Here is a 22,107-nt window from a genome sequence, read left to right as displayed (position 1 = left end):
AGGACCTCTCCCATCTCAACAACAGAGCTGTGACACGTATGGCTCGGACAGTAAGCAGGGACCCGGACCATCCCCTCCACACCCACTTCTCCCTACTGCCCTCTGGCCAGAGATACAGGACTCTTAGGTGGAAACGGGCACGCTTTAGCAAAAGCTTTGTCCCCTCTGCCATTGCTGCTCTTAATCACCGGTAGTGTGTCTCCCACCCATTCCTCACCAGCATGTGTGTTGTCCTATTGTCCTATGCTCAATTGTCCATGATATATGTATTTTTTATGTACCTGACAGTACCTGTGACAACAAATATCCCCTTGGGGACAATAAAGCTCTATCTATCCATCTAGAAGAAATGAACTAAAATTCAGATTGTTACGGGTTAGTAGGAGCTCAGGTGCAGGAAACGAGCAGACACGCAGAAGCGGTTTAACAGAGTTTATTCACAAGACTGTGATTTTATTACAAGCCAAAACAAAGATCGAAACTAATCAACACTATTACTCGAGAAGAGCACTCTAACACAACTAGTGGTGAGGACAAACAACAAACTATGACGCTGTCTCATGGTGGGTAATACCCAGGCAAGAAAGGATAAGCGAAGCTTTACAAAAACTGCGAAGCTCTAAACCCTAGCACAAACAGTAGGCTCAAATGCAAACTTCTAGAAACTCAAGCTAGACTTTAACTATAGGGCACAGAAATACCATCCAAAGTTACTTCAATAAACAATCACAAAATGAATCTAAGGCTGATGCTCGGACTGGGCTCACGCTGGAGGACCTAAGGTGGATGAAATCCATAGAGAACTTGAGACGGCAGGTAGGTATGGAGAGGACGCCAAGGAACGGCTGTGATGGATGAACCCCGAATGGAGGAGACGGCAAATAATCCAGGTGACACCGGGCAGGAGCAGGCAGGTCCGAAACTACGACGGAGGAAGACAAACTATGTTACTACAGGTACGTGCAATAGAGAACTTCAAACTATAATGTGTGAGAAAACCAGTACAGGCTGTATCACGATCTGGCACTGAGAGGTGAGTAGCGTCTGGTTATATGCTGAGAGAGTGAGGTCTGATTGGCAGCGTTCCACCTACTCCTGAACCGGCTGATGAGGGTGATGTGAAACACCTATCGCAGCAATTACTCCAAGGAACACCTAAAAAGGAAAAAGAGGAGAGAGAGGGGGAGAGAGCACTATCTAGATCTGGCAGCTGCCAGCCTGACACAGATGTTGTGAAAGAATTAATCATGTCCACCTATTTCACGCAGCATAAAGAGATCAAGAAAGGTGCAAACATCCAGAAATTCTGCCAGGAATGGTCATTTTTGTTTAAGGAAGTTGGTATGGCAGCACATTTCCAGGAACTGACTGGCATTGAGTCCTTCCTTCCCAATATAGGCAAAAAGGGGGCAAGTCTCTTAAACTTCTTCAAAAGTGTTGATGCACATAAACACAAACAAGTTCTGGATACTCTTCTCCAGCAGCAAACCGAAAGAGGTCAGTCAACTGGTTGCTCAGAAGAAGTCATACAGATGGTGCTTCTTTTACTGGCTTATTTTGACGAGAAGGAAGAGCAGCTATTCCATTTTGTTGAGAAGACAAAAGCCTTGCTGAGGAGGTTTAGATGGAGAATGTGCCACCAACACCATGCCTTATTGTGTGTGGTAAGTAAACTGAAACAAACCTGCAAGCTTTCTCTAATGTAGTACCAACACCAACTTGCACTCTTGTCTTGTTTACTTTCATGTTGCAGCCAACTTTGAGACACTGGCTAACAATCCTCTTGATAAGTTCTGCCAACAGTAGATAGTGTGAGGCTCATCCTATATTGAAATAAGTGCCATTGAATTACTATTTATGGCTGATATTGACGCCTATGTCTTTAAAGTTTATTTTTTATTAATTTTATTCAATCTTGGGGTAATCCTACTTTGCCACTGAGACATTTATGTTGAGCATCGACCAAGAGGTTTTCAACAACATCACTTTCTTCACATCTGCCATTTGCCAGATGTTTGGCAGTTACTACTACTTCGACATACGTTACCCAATGAAACTATGATCAACACTGGAGTTCCTCCAACTGTAAAATTTCTTCCTATTTATAATATTAGAAAATAGAAAGCATTTGACAACACACCTGAGGTTGTTTTTTTTCTTTCTTTCTTAAAGGCGTTTCTTTTCAATACATCCTGAGAAAGGTTCCAAAGTCGAGTAGAAGAAGAAAAAATTGTTCAGTCAATCCCAGGGTTCTCACTCTGATCTCAGACCTTGCTGACCATGAGTGGACCTACTAGTGATGCTGAGGGATGATATGATAAAAGGTACACTGGGTGTTATATACCCTGCAGGTATTTTGTTGTTAGAGTTAAATTTCTTAAAGTTTTACTAAATGTATAGTTGTACTAGATATATTGTCTGGTACAATTGCTATATGTTCAGCTTTACTGCACTGGTGTTGTACTTTCATCGAGTTGAGTTAAACTTGCTAGTTCCATGTCTTAAATGCTAACAGTTAACTGGAGGTAAACAGTTCATGTACTTAAAGGAGTAGTTCACTTTAAAGTTAAATTCAGTCATTTTCTACCCACCCTCATGCTGATGAGATGTCCGATGTAGTTTTTTCATCCACAAAACATTGCTGGAGTTATATAGCAAAACAGCTTTCAGGATTTTTTCCAAAACAATAGAAGTATATACAGGTCAGTGATAAAACATACTAAAACAACCCCCCTCTATAGACCTGAATTGTTTTGAAAAAATTCTGAAAGCTTCATGTTTTGTGTATTAAAAAAACTACTCTGGGCTTGTTATCAGTACGACGGTGAGTCGATCATGAATGAATTCTCTTTTAAAATGAACTATTCCTTTAAGCCATAGTTAAATAATACATAATTCATAATGAATGGCTAATGATGGATGCGTGATTCCTGTCCTGCCAAAGTTTGTTCACACTTAGTAGATCATCAATCAAGGATTGTTTGTTCAGTTACTTCATATGTAAATTGCTATTTGACAAGATTAGCGTAATTTTTTTTGTTGTTGTTGTTTAAAAGTTTACGGGCAACACCTTAATTTCCATTAACTTTTAAGGGAATACAGGGGGTCCTTGGTTTACGACGTCCTCGGCCTACGACGTTTTGTCGTTACATCAGAACTGGTTACGTGGAACTAGTTAGCGAGCAGATGAATACATCGTCACGCAGTGCAGTAAGAGGGCTTTGTTTACATTCACCGGTTTTACGCCACTTTGAATTGTGCTACGTTTGCCAGCTTTTTGCCCTTCATTATGGCTCCCAAGCGGAAGTCAGAATCTTCTGATGGCAGTGCTTTGAAAAAAAGGAAAGCCATTTCCATAGAAGTGAAATTAGATATAATAAAATGCTTGGGACATGACTTTTCCGAAGAACTGATGATATCGTGATGCATGTAATTTCTTTGTTTGCATTTTCACCAGAGTTCCGACTTAGGCCCCATGCGACTCTGATGGTATTTTTGGAGATTTACAACACAGTAGGTGGATTATGATGCGATCAGATATTTCTAAGCTCAGCGCTGTGCCGCAGGCTATGCCAACAAATGGTCAATTACATGTAAAGAACACTTACTTGCTAACAAAGTAATACCATCAGGTGTCCAACAAATTCTATTAGGTCTAATGCCATAAAGACTTAGGTGTTGTGCATCAACTTTTATACTCAGGAAATCAAGCTGACCTCGTAAAATATCAATTAACATATGAAGCAGCTGTGAATGAATTATCCTTCAATTGATGATCTATTAAGTGTGAACTAATACCAAAGTCATAGTGGCTTTATAATCTGTTAACTGAGCAACATATCCATCTTTTGTTAGTGCATGTAATTCATCATGAATTATGCATTTCTTAAGGATATGACTTGTACCCCTCAAGTCAAGTGTTAACTCTAACAATTCCTTGCAGTCATAGAGTATATAGTATATTCTTTAGATTTATGATGCAAGATTTGAAACTTTTCCTCCCATTAATGGATGATTTTATTTTGATAATGTGAAAATGATATGCTGTATTTACACTGATATCACCTTGTGGATAGATTTGTACCAAAAAGTGCACTTGAATGTTCTCAAATTAAGTGTAAAGGTTTCTTGGCAAATTGTCACAAATAAAAAATGTGTTCAGCTTACTACACTGGTTTCAACATTGGAACTTTCAAAGTGAACTTGTGAACATTTCTTGCATGATGTTCTTCTCAGTCACAGGTATTTTGTGATATGTAAAACTTCAAGCATTTGATGCTTGCAACCTCACAAATATCAAATAAAGAGTTAATATATTTGAACATTTTATGGTGAACATTTTTTGTCGCTGTTTTGATGCATGAAGTAATTTTACAATATTAATTCATGTTTTGTTTGTTAAATTGACAGAACAGAATGGATGACACAGAATACACTCTTACAGTAACATATGGAATTGAACACAATTTTAAACTATAAAAACAGTATCACTAGCACCCATTGTTGTTACTAGTAGAAACTGATGTACTGTAATTTTTACAGTGAACTTCTGCCTGGACCTTAATTTTGCAGTAATTTCTGGGGATTATTACAGAATAAATTAGTAGTTTATAATTTAGACCATTAATTGTCAAGTAAAAAACCTCCATATAAGCATGAACTCTATGAAGTATTTTCATTTTCATTTTTTAAAGTTAAAACTTCTTTTTAACAGTAAAATATGGAATGAAGCACATTTTAAAACTGCAAAATCACAGTATCAATGCATTTCTTGACTGTAAATGAAGAAAATGTTGCACTGTAATTTTATGGCAGTGTTCTGGCAACCACATTGTACTGTAAAAACTTTTTTACAGTGTACTGTGCAGGGTAATGCTTTATGTAATGCTTATTGTTTTAAATATAATAGTCTTTTTTTACATTGTAAGAAAGCATTGTGGAAATGACGGGCCCAATTTACACAAAAAATACAAATGACCCTATTATATAATCTGCTAACTCCAGAGTCACTTTCCTGCAGGCCTGTAGCTCCACCTCAAGGACCCTTGATCCTCAGACTCCAATCCAGCTGGTTTTATTCTGACAACCACAAGATGGCACCACAGGATTAGATTATGTTGTGTTTTAAGGCAGAACCCACCATTCGCAAGTTTAAGGTACCTAGACCTTTTTTTTTCTTTCTCACAGCTTTATCTCAGTATATTTTGATTTGCAGCCTGGAAATAATGTGCAAAGAGGCAGAAGAGGCAGGATAAAACACAATCTCACCTCTAATAACATGGCAATGTCTTTTTCAGTTTTAATTCAGTGATGTCCATGAAAGTGGGCAGGTTTAGTCTTGAAAGTTTGATTAAAGTTTATGAAGAAGGACAGGTGGAATAAACTAAACAAGGGCGCTTATTCATGCTCTATGAGTGGCGGGTATTGATTCAGTGATTAAAATTTCTTACATTGGCCAACATTTTGACCCTAAACATTCACTTCATTTAAACTGCACATGTTCATTTTGACCACCTGTATTTTTTATTTTATTTTTTTTTAAAACTGGCATTACCTTGGCAGCTTCACTTACTGGAATTCTCCCTGCACACACATTCTCATTTGGTTTCAATTACCTGCAGTGTTGTTTTAAATCCACCAACTCTCCTCCCGAAGCAAGGTGGCGCTAGAACACAAGTTATCCTCATTGGAGCACAGCGTGTCTTTTTTTCCCAGTCAAAGACCACCAATTTTTATTTTATTTTGTTACGAATATCACCAAAGCGACGTGGTGGCTTTTGCACCGTCAGAGCTGGTGATGGCACACTGGTGCGTAAAGCTGGAGCAGGTCTGTAGGCGGAAATCTTTGTTGTGATCTGAACGTTTTGTCTGAGATTTTTTTTTAACCAACTCTTTCACAACAGAGGGCCTGATGAGATATTACCTATCACTGATCAGTATTTATGAAGCAACGAGAAATAAGCTTCACATCTGGTTGTCTCTCAGCAATTTTTATATTTTGAATAAGACACTGACCAACCACGCATATGCACACAAATACCACCATCAACAGCTACAATTTACACTACAGATGTCACAATAATAATAATTAGTTTGAATTTGATTGGCTCTGCAAAGTGCCTGAGGAGCAGCCGTTGCCGACGCCTATTAAACACAGCTCGCGGTTTTCTAACTTTGCCGGAGGCCCGGTGCTCTGGTGGAAGTGGTTGAAACCAAGCCCTAGACAAACAGGCTGGATATTCAAAAGGGACCCCGCTCCAGTCTGAGAGTTCTCTACTCTCAGACAGCTCTGCTTTAAAACTTACTCCTCCCTTGCGTAGAGCCCCAAACAATATTTTTGATCCCCCTCCACCACCAGCACCAGCAGCACCTCCCTTCCCTTTGTCCAGGCCCTGGTAAGGTCTATATAGCTGCAGGTATTGTGTGCGCAGTTAAAATGCGTTCGCCTTTGAAGTCAAACATGAAGGCTTGTTTTAAATATTAACAGCACAAAAAATCTATACACCCCGTGTGGAATTATGCAATTGGAGAAAAAAAAGTCTATTACTTGGGAAAAGCAAAAAAAAAAAAAAAAAAAAAAAAAGAAGAGTATTTTTTTCGTTAAAAGTTTGCCCAATATTGACAATGCAGGCGCTAAATATGTTTAATGTATGTGTGTGATGTAGTGACAGAAGCGTCGGTGATGCCGTTTACGCGCAACCCTGGGCGCCCGTTTGCATCCAGACTTAACTTCAAAGAGGAGGAGAGAGAGGAAAAAAGGAACGTTTTGGACTAAAGCTTTGACCATTATCACCTATGTGAGCGCACGTGTTGCTCTATGTGTGTGCGTGTGTGTGTGTGTGTGTGTGTGTGTGTGTGTGTGTGTGTGTGTGTGTGTGTGTGTGTGTGTGTGTGTGTGTGTGTGTGTGTGACGGAGAGAGGCAGAGCTCATTCGCTCTTGGCCCGAGGGGTCTACATAAGTATGTATTAGAAATAAACAGTGGATAAATAAATAATGACCCCCTCACAATAGCGGGGTATGGCTTTCTGTGCAGAAGTAATGATGTTGGCAGTTAACCTTCAAGTTTTTTAACTTGACACAGTTTCATTTGCACTGAGAATTCGTGTTTGCTACCAAGACAAATCAAGAGAAGACAAAACAACGAAAAGGTTAATTGACTGCCGAAACTAACAGACATGTCCTTTGTTAGTTAGGACAAATATATATACATAATTTAACATATATTTCCACTGCACCATGCTCCATTTTCCCTCATAAATAATATTTATTAATAGATTTTACCTGCAATTAAGAAATACGCACGTGGCTGGTTACTTCAATTCATGTGCATAATAAATAAAATTAATCTTGTATGAAAATTCACTTCCCAATTTATTTTGGAAAAACAGAAATAGACGCATCCATGTAAATGCATTTAATTATAGGTGTATTTTTTGCGTTTACAGTGCAACGGCAGTGTATGTCAGAGTGTTCTTCAATAGACGGTGTGATTTCCTTGGCTTTTAACCGTTATTGTTTAAAAAACTAATTTATTTATGAATGAAAACCAGCTCAAATCTAACCATTACTCGTCTATTTCGCTTTTCCTCCCAGGTACTTCACGCTTTCCTCGTCCACACCCGCAGCAATGCGCATGCGTCACCAGGTGGCCCCGCACCGTTTTTTACGGCCAGGTGAGGCGATCCAGTCCAGGTAAAAAAAAAAGAAGCAAAGGTTTACTTTGGGACCGGAGGCTCAATGAGATAGACACGGCCGGACCGGAGCAGCTTAAAAAACAGACCTCCAAAGGCAGCGGAGGACAAAGAATGTCAATTATGGGCAAAATGGGGGAATGGCAGGTATGTGCTGCTTACTTTAAGACAAAGAAACTGCTCCGAAAAATCCACGAAGAACTGTCAAAGTGTCGACTTGTTGTAGGACGAGGCTGCATGAGGATTGTAGAATCTTTCGTGTAAAAACAAGAGATGGCGGAGTTCTCTTAGACTAGAAGCTTATAGATTTTGTCAGACAGGGGATCATACATAGAAGATATTTTAGTTGGATTTTTTTTCTGCGGTGAGGAAGCCTTACACGTCAAATTGTTCATCTCATTTTTTTGATCGTGTGCTGTAGGCTGTAAGGACTCCGTGTGTGTTTCACAGATTTTTTTTTTTTTTTTTTTTTAATCAGGAATTAGAAATTTGTGGAAACAGTCATGAGCTGGAGTGGACAGTCCTTTTTTTCCAAACCGTCTTTGAAGTAAAAAAGAAAAAACTTTTAATAAAGATACTGATCCATAGATTACCAAATCGGATTGAATTAGTTACAAAACATCAAATAATCGTCTTTCCCTACAGATTGTCTTGGCTTCACTGCAAATTTGGCCTTTGCTTTGAGAGGTGTGTTTAAGAGACGACCAGAAACAAACAAACAAAAAAATAGTTCAGCTAAAACCGATCAGTGCGACAGACAAGCAGGCCAGATCTGTGGAAAAGACGCTCTCTCGCATGCATTTTGCTGTCATTGTCAGCCACTTTCATCGCTCCACATTCATTAATAACAACTGCATGTAGAAAGGCACTCCACCAAAAATGGTAATCCAAGGGTTTTAAGCGAGAAGGGGCCAACGCCTTAAAGGGCTGGCGACCTGTCTGCTGACCCACGACCTGCTGAGGTGAAGGCCCGGCCGGCGACAGGGCAGAGCCAGGCTCCCCTAGCCGCTCATTCAAATGAAACAAGGCCATGTTGTTGTGTTAATTATTTACATTCTCCTCCTCCTCCCCCATCCAAAAAAACCCTGCTCCCTCACAGGTAGTCAATTGACCTGTAGAGCCGTTTTGGAATAGCTCACCCTTTTAACATAACATTGAAAGAATGGCCTCTCAAGGTCTCCACTCTCAATGGGATTAAAATAACACTTTAAAAAAATCAAGGTGGGCAGTAAAGTGTGTGACATGCTGATATTTGCATAGACGTGATCAATAAGGCAGAACAGAGCAGAACACAAAAAAATAGAAAAGAAGTTGTCACAGCAAACATGAGATAATTTTAAAAAATCATATTAATTTAAAATATGATTTTAAATGAGTGTTTGTTTTTTTCTCTGTACAAGTGAAATTCTAGTAGAAAGCGTCCCAGGTGCATGCAGGTCCCCATGCATGACTATACACCCTCCCTTCCTCTCCACAAACACACACACACACCTCGCTGAACAGTGGAAATAATAAGAATGTGTAACGTCTTGCCGCTTTAGTTTTTACCTGTGCGCTGTCCATTGGTGTTGTGTGAGCAGATGGGGGGGAATCAAACGGCTGTTGATATGCTAATGAGGCCCTGTGCCAGTGTTATTACAGAGCTGCTCCAGCCCTCCACTTCCACCATTAGAGGGAGACCTCAGAGCGCAAGACAGACAGCAGCCCACAGCTTCAATAAAAGTAGTTTTTCTGAGCGGGGGAACACAATTCACTGACTGAAAACAAGGCTAAGGCGATACCTATACTCAATATCCACTTCACCAACCCATGAAAATGCTTTGGAAATTAACTGATAACATTAAATATGAAGACTGCGAGGTAAGAGGCTCAATTTTTCAATTTTTTTGGTTAATTTATTATTATTTTTTTTTTTACATTAGATTTAAAGAGGTGAATAATTATTTGAGGGATGTATTGTATTGTTTTGATCTAGACATGACAGTCTTGACAGCTGAACACATTTAACTGTGGGATGAATTGGTAACATTTTATGGCTTGTAATATTTCAATTGGCACGCGTATTAACGCATAATAATGATAATAATAATAATAATAATAATAATAATAATAATAATAATAATAATAATAATAATAATAATAATAATAATAATAATAATAATAATAATAATAATAATAATATAATTTATTGTGGCAGTATAAGCTGTATTTAATTTAATTCATGGAGAAAATCACACCAGTCATTTATTTTTCCCTTTTTAAATTCACATTTTAAATATGTCCAAATATGAGCTGACACTTGGGGACATAAAAATAATAATTTGCACTTACCACGCATTTAATTAAAATCAATATTTTGACCAAATGGTGGACATGAGCGCAAACAGCCTGTTTTATTTAGTGTTAAAATGACATGCACATGTACCCTTCACTTTAAAATTTCTGCCGTTAAATTTTTGCTCAGTCTGCGTGCATCTGTGTGTGTGTGGAGTGCATACACTGAGTGATTGCTGTTTTGGACAAACTTTGGCAGTAATATCGGTGGCTTGTTCAGGAGTGGAGAAGCCAGTCAGACGTGTTTTCAAGCGCGTCCTGCTAGGATAGGGACGGACGGCAGCAGGAAAACCAAAACTGGGCACCTCCGCGTTGGTGTTACGGTGATTCTTTTAATTTACAGGCGAACGTTTTTCTCTCCTCCGTTGTTATCGATTCAAAGAAACAAACATCTAATTTGCATTCGAAGTCCGGTCAAGGCCCAGCGTTATGCAATTAAAAAAAAAAAAAAAAAAGCATGATTAAGCAGGAAGGGGAGTGGAGCTGTTTTTGAGCCGCGCGTAAAAGTTAGTTCAGAGCGCCGGATCCAGCGGCCCTATCTTTGACTGTGGGAATTTATTTTTTCCCTCCCTCATCTTTCAAGTTAAAGTTAAAGCCGGCGTGGCTCTTGGTTTGGAGTCGAGGAAGAATCGGTGGATTAATTCGGCGAGGACAGCCATGGAGGACAGATCGCCTTTGGATTCTGAGGTGGAAAACAAAGGGACAAGCGGTAGAAATGAGCCGGTCGGAATGCCCATAGCGTCGTCTGGTGGATTTTCACCCAGTTCAGAGGTGCACATTGTTTCCTTCCCTGGCTTCTTGATCCCCTGTCTGCGGTCCACCTCCCTTCATTCCTATGTCTTTCTTTCACTTTTGCGCTTTGGCCCTGGGACGCTTTTAAAATGCCCCCCCTCCTCCCTCTCTCTCTGATTCGTCAGACGAGAGTGAATGTCCCTCTTTTTGTCTCTCTCGCTCTACACTCCCTCCACACTCTCTCACTCCCTCTTTCTCTCTCACTCCCCCTTCTCTCTCTCTCCCCATCTCTGATTAGATATACTGATTCCTCCTTTCAATGGACGTCATTTAAGCGCAGACTCCTGCCTTGAGTTGCGTCCTCCGCTTTACGCCAGATTTCCGACTATTCTTTCCTTATTATTAAGTATTCCTGTAATATTAATAGTCATGAATGCGCTCTATTAGGAGACCAAGAGGGAGACGAAGAAGCGGCTCTTTTGCTAATATGAGCTCAAGCGAAGGGACGGTAGCACTGTGATAGAAGCCCGGAGAAGAGGGAGAAAGAGGGTTTTTTTACCAAGAGAAACTTTCCAGCCCTGATCCGCCAGCACCGCCGAATATCTGCGTTTTTAGACCCAAATGAAGGGCGGCCGGGATCTAACCGTTTATTTCTGATGGATTATCGTCCTGCTGTTGAGGCACATATCTGATCGCCGGGGCCATCGTGATCTTCCAGGAGACTGTTTTCGGGGGCCTGTTATTCTTTTTTTGTTTTTTTGCTGGTTAATTCCTCTTTTCTTTGCTCGCCCCCCTTCCCCAAAAACACTCCCGGTGTTTTCTGAACTGATTATTATTCTCTTGAGTCGCACCAAAAATCTTACAGATGTTAGTGCACAGTTTTTCCGCGATGGTAAGTTGCTGGAGTCTCACTCACCGTGTCAGATACTTTTTTTGTACTTTGCTTGTTTGCATAACAGAACATTTTTTGTCCCCTTCTTTTTTTCGCTAAATAGTGTTTTGCGGAGCTTAAAAATCAATATTGCATGCTGCAAGAAAAATATTCAAAAAAGGCTCGGCTATGTATTTCAAAGCTCTGGAATTTAGATGTTTATTTATTTTTTGGATTTTTTTCAATTTATTATTGTGTTTTATTTTTTTAACCTTTATTGTCACGTGGTTTGTGTTTTGAAAGGATTTGTTTGTTGTCTAAAATCAGATTTAAGGGGAATAATTGTGCACAGATTCCACACGGTGTAATTCCTGTCATCCACTCAGGCCATATTTGATGCGCCCGCAAAGCGTTCAGCACACTCAGAGTAAAGAGGATAATTCCACTGATTCATAACTGAGGCTGTTTTGGATTTTACTTAATCTTAAACATGCTTGTCTCTGTGTCCTTCCCTGCCAGGATCGCCACGACGGCACCAGCAATGGGACAGCCAGGTTACCTCAGCTGGGCGGCGTGGGCCAGAGTCCCTACACGAGCGCCCCTCCGCTCTCCCACACGCCGAACTCGGACTTCCAGCCCCCGTACTTCCCCCCGCCCTACCAGCCCATCTACCCGCAGTCTCAGGACCCTTACTCGCACGTCAACGACCCGTACTCCCTCAACTCCCTGCACGCCCAGCCGCAGCCGCAGCACCCGGGTTGGCCGGGCCAGAGGCAGGGTCAGGAGAGCGGCCTGCTGCACCAGCACCGCAGCCTGCCCCACCAGTTGTGCCGGGAGTATCGCAGGGAAGTGCTCCTACCGTCCGGCCATGGCATCGATACGGGACTGTCGGACTCTATCCCTATCCATGGAATACCTCACTCTTTAGAAGACGTTCAGGTGAGGCAGCGTTTACCTGGCTTTCTCTTCTTTTTTTTAACCCCCCTCTTTTTTTCTGGGATTCCTCGGTTTAACAATAAAAGATTATGTAAAACAGCGGGTGAACTTGGGTGCCAGTGCTGTTTTTAAATTAATAAGATCATTAATAATAGAGAGGGTGCTGTTATTTTTATTTTTGCACAGTGATAATTGCAATTTGTCAATCATTCTAATTGCTATTTCTATTATTATTATTATTAGTGTATTAGTGCACGTGTTTTTGTTATTACTGATATTTAATTAAGGCGAGAAGGATGACACGCATTGAATAAGGTTGTAGCTGTTCAAATATCCCCTTTTTAAAAATTGGGAAAAAAACATGAAAATCATTTTCCTCATTGTCACAATTAGTGTCACATTTTGCTTTATCTATTTTGTGAAAAATATTTTTTAAATTAATATTTTGATAATGCCGTTAGTCTCCAAATTCGATGTATTTTTATTTCAATATTATAAATGAATTAACGAGGTAAAAACTGTACGCCGTGTTTCCACTCGTATCCTCTCTCATGTCTTTTGACTTTTATTTGATTTCTGTGTTGTTTTTTTTAAATCCAGCTCACGGTTTCTGTGCGAACAATAACATCCTAATACAGTGCATTCAGTAAAAGATGAGAATTGAGTTTCGTGTGTTGAGTTTAGGTGGCTGCATGATTACTAAAGATGCATGATGAATGAGCTCTAAAATTGTCAATAACCCCTTCATTCTTACTGGGAGCGTTCTTCCCAGTTTTTCATCAGAAATAAACACCAATAATCCTCTAATTAGTTCATAGGCCTTTAATAGGCTGTGCCGCCGTAATTACTATCCAATCTAGATTAGAAGTTTCCTTGTGAGTAGAGCCAATCTGAGGGCGAAATTGGGTCAGGATTATGGGGCGACATAGCTTCGTTATTTAAGTCTGAGTTGGTGATCTAATGCAAACGCGTCCATCAGTGCAACCCGCTGAAAACACACATAGACAATAATAACAGGTATGGGCCTCGAGAGCCTCCATGTTGGGCGATTGTGGCTGCTAATTGTGCCAGGCTTTGTTCGTGCGCAGCATCCTGAGGTACTATCACAGGACTGAGGCTGACATTTTGGTGCCTTTTTCTTGATTCTTTTTTGCTAATTTTTTGGTGTGTTGTTGTTTGTGTCACAGCCTGTTGAGGATCAAGGAATTCACATCCCCGACCAGACTGTAATTAAAAAAGGTAAGCAATTTCCTCCGAGATATCATGCATGTTTCTTCACTAGGCTGCGCGCACACACACACACACACACACACACACACACACACACACACACACACACACACACACACACACACACACACACACACACACACACACCATTCACCATTCACCATTCTGCTCGAGAGAACTCGATGCAATGCGGTAATGCCTGACTGATCCTAATACGCAGTAGCCTATTTTTCATTACATGGTTTCCAAGTGCATCAAACTGGCTGCACCTTTTTTCCCTCGCCCCCCCTCTCACTCTCTCTCGCTGATGGAATTCACTGTCAGCGTTTCAGCGCAGCGGGGAGATGAGTGGAGCTGCTGGGGCTTTGTAGGGCCCGAGCTATTGATGGTCAAAGATGCAGGCCTTATAGACGATCCTGGCACTTACAGTGGTAGAAGCTGCGATTTACGCGGCGTGGTCAGATCTAAAATGGATGTTGGTACCACTGGATGTGAGCACAGGCCCGCAGTGTGTGTAGCCAGATAATCCGTCATTTAGGGAGGGAATCAAAAGTGGGTTTGGAGAAAAAAAACTCACTGGCTGCGTTTTGATGTCGCGAAATGTAATTTTCAGATTTACTTCGGTGAAGGTTGTTGGATGCGACCTGCTTCGTTATTTATTTTTTAAAATATTATTTACTGTCAAAAAATTCAGTGATTTGTACCGTGGAGGCCTTTTTTTCGTGGCCATGTTTAAAAACGTTTTGTCGGGTCGAATTAGACCTCGCTAGATAAGATATGGAGCGATTTGGCTTCCTCCCTTTCTTTCATTTTACGTCTTTTAGTCCCACCATTCTCTCTCCTTTTTTGAGTCTGTCTATCTGCACATCAACATGATAATTGGCTTCTTATATTAGTAATCTCAAGAGTTCGTTTAACTCCTATTGTCTCTATTAGGCTCCCTTGAGCCATTAATGTCACAAGTGATCTATCCAAAGGCGCACAGTCCCCTTTGTCTCCGGTTACTGCACACCAGTGTAAAGCCCAGCAGTGGCTGAGGTTCCCCCAACCCTCCTCTTCCTCCTAACCCCCCATCACAAACACGCACACACCCGGTGTGAAATCACACACGGGCGACGGTGGGGTTTTTTTCTTTCTTTTTTTTCTTGCTAGATACCGAGGATATGTCAAAATAGGTTGACTTTACCAAAAATCTCTCGGCTGGTGTAGTTTGCTTTGTGCGCTAAGTCGATCCCGGGGAAAATGCTCAAAAAGATCCGCTGTTGGTTCTCATTGTCTGCTGCGATGATGGGCGGTGTGGAGAGAAATATTGAATAAAGGACAAATGGATGGGGAAAAAAATCCTGGAGTCTGTAGGCCTGCACGTGTAGTTAAACGAGAATTATGCCTCTTAGTAGTGGTGGGAACGGGCACACATAGGAACATTATTATTATTATTATTATTATTATTATTATTATTATTATTATTATTATTATTATTATTATTATTATTATTATTATTGTTATTATTATTATTGTTATAGGCATGTATTTGTCATTTTCCCTGCATGTCTTCGTTGCTGAACGTGTACACATGTGGTGCTAAACTCTAAATCCGGGGCCTAAATCCCCCCTTCTCATTTAGTTAAGGCTCTGCATTGCATGAAATTCACTGAGCACGCTCTCTTTCTGTCTCGCCCCTCATCTCCCCCCTTCCTCCCTCCATCCTTCTCTTTCTCTCACCCCACTCCTTCCCTTTCTTTCTTTCTTTCTTTCTTTCTTTCTTTCTTTCTTTCTTTCTTTCTTTCTTTCTTTCTTTCTTTCTTTCTTTCTTTCTTTCTTTCTCCCCTGGCTATAGGTCCAGTGTCTTTATCCAAGAACAACAACGTCTCCATCCCCGTAAATAAGGACGGTCTTTTCGGTGGGGTGGTTAACCCCAACGAGGTGTTCTGCTCGGTTCCGGGTCGCCTGTCCCTGCTCAGCTCCACATCAAAGTACAAGGTCACGGTGGCGGAGGTGCAGAGACGCCTCTCGCCGCCCGAGTGCCTCAACGCCTCTCTGCTGGGCGGGGTGCTGAGGAGGTGAGTTTGACTGAAAAAGCTGGAAAAAAATAGATCTCCTCTTGTATACCTGTGTGTGTGCTTTCACTCTACTCCAATCATTTCTCTCTGGAAGCGTGCATCTCTCTCTCCCTCTCTCTCTCTCCCTCTCCCCCCCCCCTCTCCCTCTCTCTCTCCCTCTCTCTCCTCTGTACCAAGAATAATTAAAATCGACCAACCATGACACCTAGCTCCTGCATTTAAAGCAGGAGGGGTCTGTTAAATTCCATATTAACTTCCCTTACGCACTGGAGCTCTCTCTCTCTTCCCTCTCTTTCTCTCTCTCTCAAATTAATGTAGGCCTAGTCTGTTTCAACCCCAGCTCTATAGGCCCAGTGAAGGCATTACACATGAAAACATTGGTCTCCAGTGAACTGTCTACTGAAGTGCTGCAGACACACAGTCAGTAATAGCGCTGCCTATTAAGTAGGACTTTATTTATTCAGTTTGTACAGTATTTGTCTGCTGCTGGAATAAAAAAGAAGAAGAGCTCTTTCAGTGTTATTTATTGTTCGTGTCAGAGATGTGGAGGAGGGTGAAGTTTACCTCCAAATTTAAATCCAGCCCACTCATCTTCTAATCAGCAAAAAAAGAGCTGAACCATCTTTCAACATAAATTACTTTTTTTTCTTTGTCTATTGCACACAAACCACAGTTTGGCTTTTAAATTCACCACTACTCTATTATAAATTTCAGATACTAGCATGTTTATTCAAAAGAAAAGTATTCCTCTTCACAGATTGCAGAAAAATTCCTCCACATGAGCATCCCTACAGTAAATTTCTGCCTTTGTTTTACTGTCACAGGGCCAAATCTAAGAACGGAGGCAGATCCTTAAGGGAGAAGTTGGATAAAATCGGCTTGAATCTACCTGCAGGCAGACGCAAGGCAGCCAACGTCACCTTGCTGACGTCACTAGTCGAAGGTAAGTCGTTCGCCGTAAATCACGTTCCCACTCTTGTTGCTCCCGCGATATGTGCTTGCAAACTGGATCCCCCCCCCCCCTTCTTCTTCTTTTCTCTCTCTCTGTCTCTCTCTCTTTCTTTCGCTGTGTTGGAAATCAGCATATGCGCTCATCCGTGTAATGTGGACCGACTTTGCCTCGCAAGTAATAAAGCATGAAGGATGTGTGTGTGTCTGTGTGAGTGTGTGTGTGTGGAAAGAGACACACATACAGAGAGAGAAAGAGAGAGAGAGAGAATGGTGCTGGTAATTCTAGTGGCTTTGCAGCGTTGGCCTTCGCTTTCAGGAGCACACTTGCAGGTCCACGGCTGGCCTAGTTTATACACTGGATTAATTTGTGTTGAAGTCCAGTTAATTATTGAGTGCTGCTTGTTTATTGGGCACCGCTGAGCTGTTTCACCTCATGGATGAGAAGTCGATTGATTTATTAACCCTATATTGTTTCAGATACAGTCGCCATGTAGCAGTGCAGGGCTGATTTTATTTTTATTTATTTTTTTTTTTAATGGCGACTTAATTCTTTTGCTAATAGCTTCTCGTGCTTTTGGTTCTCACTGAAGATTTTTTATTGCATGCAAATGGCGTGGTGCTGACCTATTGGGAGCTATATGTTTTGGGCCCATTAAAGAATAAATTAGTCAATTATTGCGCGCAGAAAAGATGCCGTTTACGCGACTGGATAAATCCATTTTGCTTGCAGAGTTGAACCTTATTATTCAGTGCAGTGGTATTTGGTGTGCTGCTGGTTTCCAAAGGTGAAAGCTTGCGATGGTTCATTGGTCCCCGTTAATCATTATTGCAGACGAGGGGGCCGAATGCAATATTCATTGTGTTTCGTAGAAATTTGGTCATGTATTGTAATGAGCCTGGAGAAATGTTTGATTGTGGGTAATAAGGGGGTGGTGGCACGTGGTAGAGGAGGGGGGGTGGATTAAAGAAGGAAGGGGGTACCGAGGCACCCGGTTATTTAGTGAAGGGACAGTGCGTTTTGTGTGCTGTCATTGTTTATGATCCGCTCCATTTTATGGAAAATAGTTTACTGGACTCGAGCTTTGATGCTAATTGGCGCATGCGTTCTTCCGGAGCAGAGGCTTATGGGCAGGAAGCCCCGCAGTAAAAAACTCAACTGCTTCAGGAAATTAAAACCAAAGACTTGGAGAGGAAGAAAGAAAAATCAACCAACAAGAGAGGCGAGCTTAGACTCGGACGGCTTGAAACCTGTAATTCTCATAGCTGAAGTATGTAAAGGCAAAGTGAGATTTAGGTATAGCCCTTTAAAATTGCTTCTCCATACCTGTGTGATCTGCTGGACTTTCAATAATGTGCAGGCATTGGTAACCAATGACATGGTGTTAAGCATGACGCTCGGTCTATATTTCATATCCACTTATAGTTTCTCCTCCATATTTAAGCGTTCTCACGGTATGAAGGGAAGAAGGGATGTATTGGCATGGCGGTTTTATTGTCATTTCCAGGCTATTATTGTTGTATCATCACCATTAATGTTGTGGGGAATGTACAGGTGCCATAACCATGCTGCCTGAGCGTATAAACAGAGTGGACGCAGATCAGATGGATCAGGAGTTAGTCCAGGCAGGGGGAGTGTGAACCTCTCTGTATTTGATAGAACCATATTTAATAAGCAAACATATTCAACCTCGTTTCCCCCCTCCTTCCTTTCTTTCTCAGGCGAAGCGGTGCATCTTGCCAGGGATTTTGGTTATGTATGCGAGACCGAGTTTCCAGCCAAGGCAGTAGCTGAATATGTAAACCGTCAGCATTCCGACCCAAACGAACAAGTCCAAAGAAAAAACATGCTATTGGCCACGAAGTAAGTGCTATTATCACATTTCACTGTCACACCACATGCATCCCAGTCTATGCCAATATGTGTGTGTATATGTGTGTGTGTGTGTGTGTATTTATCAGTTTGCACACGCTCAGATAGCTTTATTAAAATGCAGCTTTTGCGCTTTGCACGAGTTGGATATCTTCAGATTTTTTTTAATTTAAAAAAAAAAAATTCTGTTTCACATCAGTCATAAAATATCTTGTCTCCACTGCTCCATGTCCACATCAGTCTAATAACATTACTGGCTAATAATAATAATGAATTAACAACAAAAGTTTTTTTAGTCCTTGTTAATTATGAATTTCATCATTTCATTTCAGACGCTCATTTTCCTTTTTTATTAAAACAGGTGCTTCGATATGATATTGTAAATTATAATTACAAAGCTTACTGTGCAGTGAAACGGTGGTTCATTGGGCCTCTCCCTCGTCCACTGGCACAGCAGCGTCTTTTTTTTTTTTGTTTACAGGATGATTTCAGTGACACTGACATATGGCTAGTTCTCATCCAGCGCTACCATTGCTGTTTACTATGCATTAACTAAATCATGGGCATTCCTTACCAGGCATAGAGGCCAGCCTTTAATATTGATGTTGGGCTGGTATAATCAAACAGCTGTCAGCCATAACCGCTTATTACAGCCTTTGTAGCGTTAAGATACCAACACCAAGAGATGCAGAGGAAGCTCGGGTTAACTCACATTTTAATGCTTTTTTAAAAAAATATTGAATTAATGTTTAGATTTTCAGATGTGAGTTATGAAGATAAACTAATAAAAGCATGGAGTCATGGTTCCTTTTTTAAATAGGGTAGTTGACAGTGCAAACGTGTATTTTACAGTCGTGTTTGAATCATTGTTTTTCTTATTTATTTAAGAAAAAGTAAACAAAAAAGTAAAAAAAAAATAAAACGTGGCGAGAGCTAAGAGTAATTAATTTCCACCTGTTAGTAGCTGCAGCTGTTTGTTTTGGAACAAAGACAGTAAGGTTTTGAGGTTTGTAATATATATATATATATATATATATATATATATATATATATATATATATATATATATATATATATATATATATATATATATATATATATATATGGTGGAAACGTATGTGTCACCTGGTCACTACTTTTTCGTTGCTTTAAGCAAAACCCAAATTTACAAGCTGCCCTCCCGCAGGGCTGGTTATTTTTGCAGCATGTCCACTTTGATTTATTTTGATCAGAACGTTAAAATTCATGCAAGGATTTTCTGACTTGGCCATTAACACCCGCTCTCTCTCTCTGTTTTCAGGCAAGTCTGCAAAGAGTTCACAGACCTGCTGTCCCAGGACCGCTCGCCGCTGGGAAACTCACGGCCACAGCCCATTCTTGAACCGGGAATCCAGAGCTGTTTGACCCACTTCAGTCTAATCTCGCACGGTTTCGGGACCCCGGCACTGTGCGCGGCCGTCACGGCCCTGCAGAACTATCTGACCGAGGCTATCAAAGCCATGGACAAAATGTACCTCAACAACAACCCCAACAGTCACTCAGATAACGGCACTAAAGGCGGAGACAAAGACGAGAAGCACAGAAAGTGATGTTTCCATCCCACCTTCACCGAGGGCCAGACCCCAGGGCCTCCTTCTGCACCCACCCACAGCCCTCCGCCTCGCCCCGGCTCCCACCCATCCAATATAAATATTATAAATACCTTATAAATATTATTGATAAAGTTAAACGTGCCACTTCCCGATCTTGCGCGGTTTTACATGTTTTGTTTCTACATCCCACTTTGGATTCAAGTGGAAAACGACGCAAGAATCTTCTTCTTCTTCCAAACACCTGAACCATATGAAATGTTATTTAAAAAAGAAAAAAAGAAAGAAAAGAGAAAAAAAGCTGCAGAGGAACAGCTCCAGGGTGAGGAAAAAGGTGTATTGCCTCACCCAGAGGACTTTTTATGTACTCCCCTTATTTTTTATGAGCTGCAACGAATGGACTGAAATCCAGCGACCCCTCTATATCTCAATTTTACGATTGTGACAAAAACGAAGCTTAAAAAAGGATGAATTCTTATCAGTATTGTGAATAATAAACTTGAAAAACAAAGAGAAACCCCACAGATCTCCATGTCATGACTTCAGTTGTAGACTCTCACTCTTCTCCAAGCGACCAACTTGAACTTTTTGAATTTCAACACGATTCACGGTTATATAAGGGAATCAGTGTTCATGTATGTATATATTTATTTATGTGTAATTTAATGGGAATTGTAAATATGGTGCGTCTGTTGAAACTTCTTTTTTTATTTATCTGGTGCCTCCTGTTTTAGTGGGTTTGAATATTCGGTTAGTTCTTCATGTGATTTTATGGTTCTTAGAAAACAGAAGTTTGGGGTATTTTATTTCTCTGGGATATTTCAATTCAGCCCTCTTGTAGCATGTTGAGGCGACATTGAAGCAAGTGAACAAATTTAATAGAAATAAACTTCCATTTCTCTCTATAAATATCATCCTTATTCAGTTTTTTTATTTGAGACAGAGCATAAGTGAGACCCCGAGGAGAAATGTTTTTTTTTTTGTTGTTGTGTTTCTATTTTCGTTTTTATACAAGCTTTTATGTGTTGTGCCAATCAGAATACGTTTCACCTCTTGTTCTCTCCTTAAAGCACCATAAAAGCAATAAATGGAATATTGTCTTTTTTTTCAATGTTCGAAGACATTCAAAAACCTTTTTTTTGGGACCACCTGATATCTTGTTATGTCCGATAATGTCCAAAATTGGAGGCGGTTTTAGCTGTATTGTATAGACATGTGCTGGCAATAGTTCCTATGCCTGTCAATGTATTATAGTCCTTTGTTGCCCAGAAAAAAATAAATATTTGATACGCTTCATCTCGATTTTATTCATATCTTTTAATTTTTTTATTCACTGCTTGATACACCCGGGTGTTTTTTCTTTTTCTGTGTTTTTTCTTTTTTTTTTGTCTTTGGTATTTTTTCCCATTCTGAACGGCTACAGTAATTGAGTTTAAGTCTCCCCTGACGATTGCTCCTTGCAATAAGCAGCTGAACTCATTGTTTCCCTCAAGTATATAAAAAAAAAAATCTTACTTTAAACTCCCTAGTTCAGAGCACAGGATCTTATGCAGGCCAAATGGCTCACAACAATGGATAGATTCGCGTTTGAAGTGTGCAGCGCCACCCCTCCAGCTAAAACCCTCTGAGATGTATATAGGCCTAGTGTGCAATGTTTAGTTGTTATAGGCTATATTTGGCTCTTCCCCCCCGTTTATTCTGCGCTGGAGTCTTATTCAAAGACATGCATCAAATATTTGTTATGTTGTTTGCCTCTCAGTGTAATCAATGAACAATCACAGCTCAGTGTGCAGGATTTTTTTTTCCTTTTTAAAATGTATATTCCATGATCTAATAACACTT

At 40.5% G+C, this 22,107-nt stretch overlaps 1 protein-coding gene across 4 annotated transcripts; it reads left to right on the top strand.

The window, feature by feature from the left end:
- Positions 1-7,683: 7,683 nt before the first annotated feature.
- On the top strand, positions 7,684-21,561 carry tfap2a (transcription factor AP-2 alpha). 4 transcript variants are annotated; one of them, XM_023299871.3, is made up of 7 exons: positions 7,684-7,839; positions 12,149-12,568; positions 13,753-13,804; positions 15,633-15,855; positions 16,680-16,798; positions 18,526-18,667; positions 19,977-21,561. In XM_023299871.3, exons 1-7 carry the CDS (start codon positions 7,807-7,809, stop codon positions 20,263-20,265), a joined length of 1,278 nt encoding a protein of 425 aa, XP_023155639.1. In that variant the 5' UTR covers positions 7,684-7,806; the 3' UTR covers positions 20,266-21,561. The 4 variants fall into 4 exon arrangements, with proteins under 4 accessions (XP_023155639.1, XP_023155638.1, XP_023155637.1 ...); XM_023299870.3 differs by lacking the exon at positions 7,684-7,839 and adding an exon at positions 9,378-9,552; XM_023299869.3 differs by lacking the exon at positions 7,684-7,839 and adding an exon at positions 10,356-10,797.
- The last annotated feature ends 546 nt before the right edge of the window (positions 21,562-22,107 follow it).

The sequence above is a fragment of the Amphiprion ocellaris genome, chromosome 22 (assembly GCF_022539595.1).
Source record: "Amphiprion ocellaris isolate individual 3 ecotype Okinawa chromosome 22, ASM2253959v1, whole genome shotgun sequence".
Taxonomy (NCBI): Eukaryota; Metazoa; Chordata; class Actinopteri; family Pomacentridae; genus Amphiprion; species Amphiprion ocellaris.
The sequence above is the reverse complement of the archived record's forward strand: the minus strand, read 5'-3'. Positions and strand labels throughout refer to the sequence as shown.

Excerpts from the sequence above, each read along its gene's own strand:
- tfap2a (XM_023299869.3), top strand. The coding sequence starts at position 10,684 with ATGGAGGACAGATCGCCTTTGGATTCTGAGGTGGAAAACAAAGGGACA. Across the intron at positions 13,805-15,632 it reads CCAGACTGTAATTAAAAAAG|GTCCAGTGTCTTTATCCAAG; the intron begins GTAAGCAATTTC and ends CCCTGGCTATAG. Across the intron at positions 18,668-19,976 it reads AACATGCTATTGGCCACGAA|GCAAGTCTGCAAAGAGTTCA; the intron begins GTAAGTGCTATT and ends CTCTGTTTTCAG.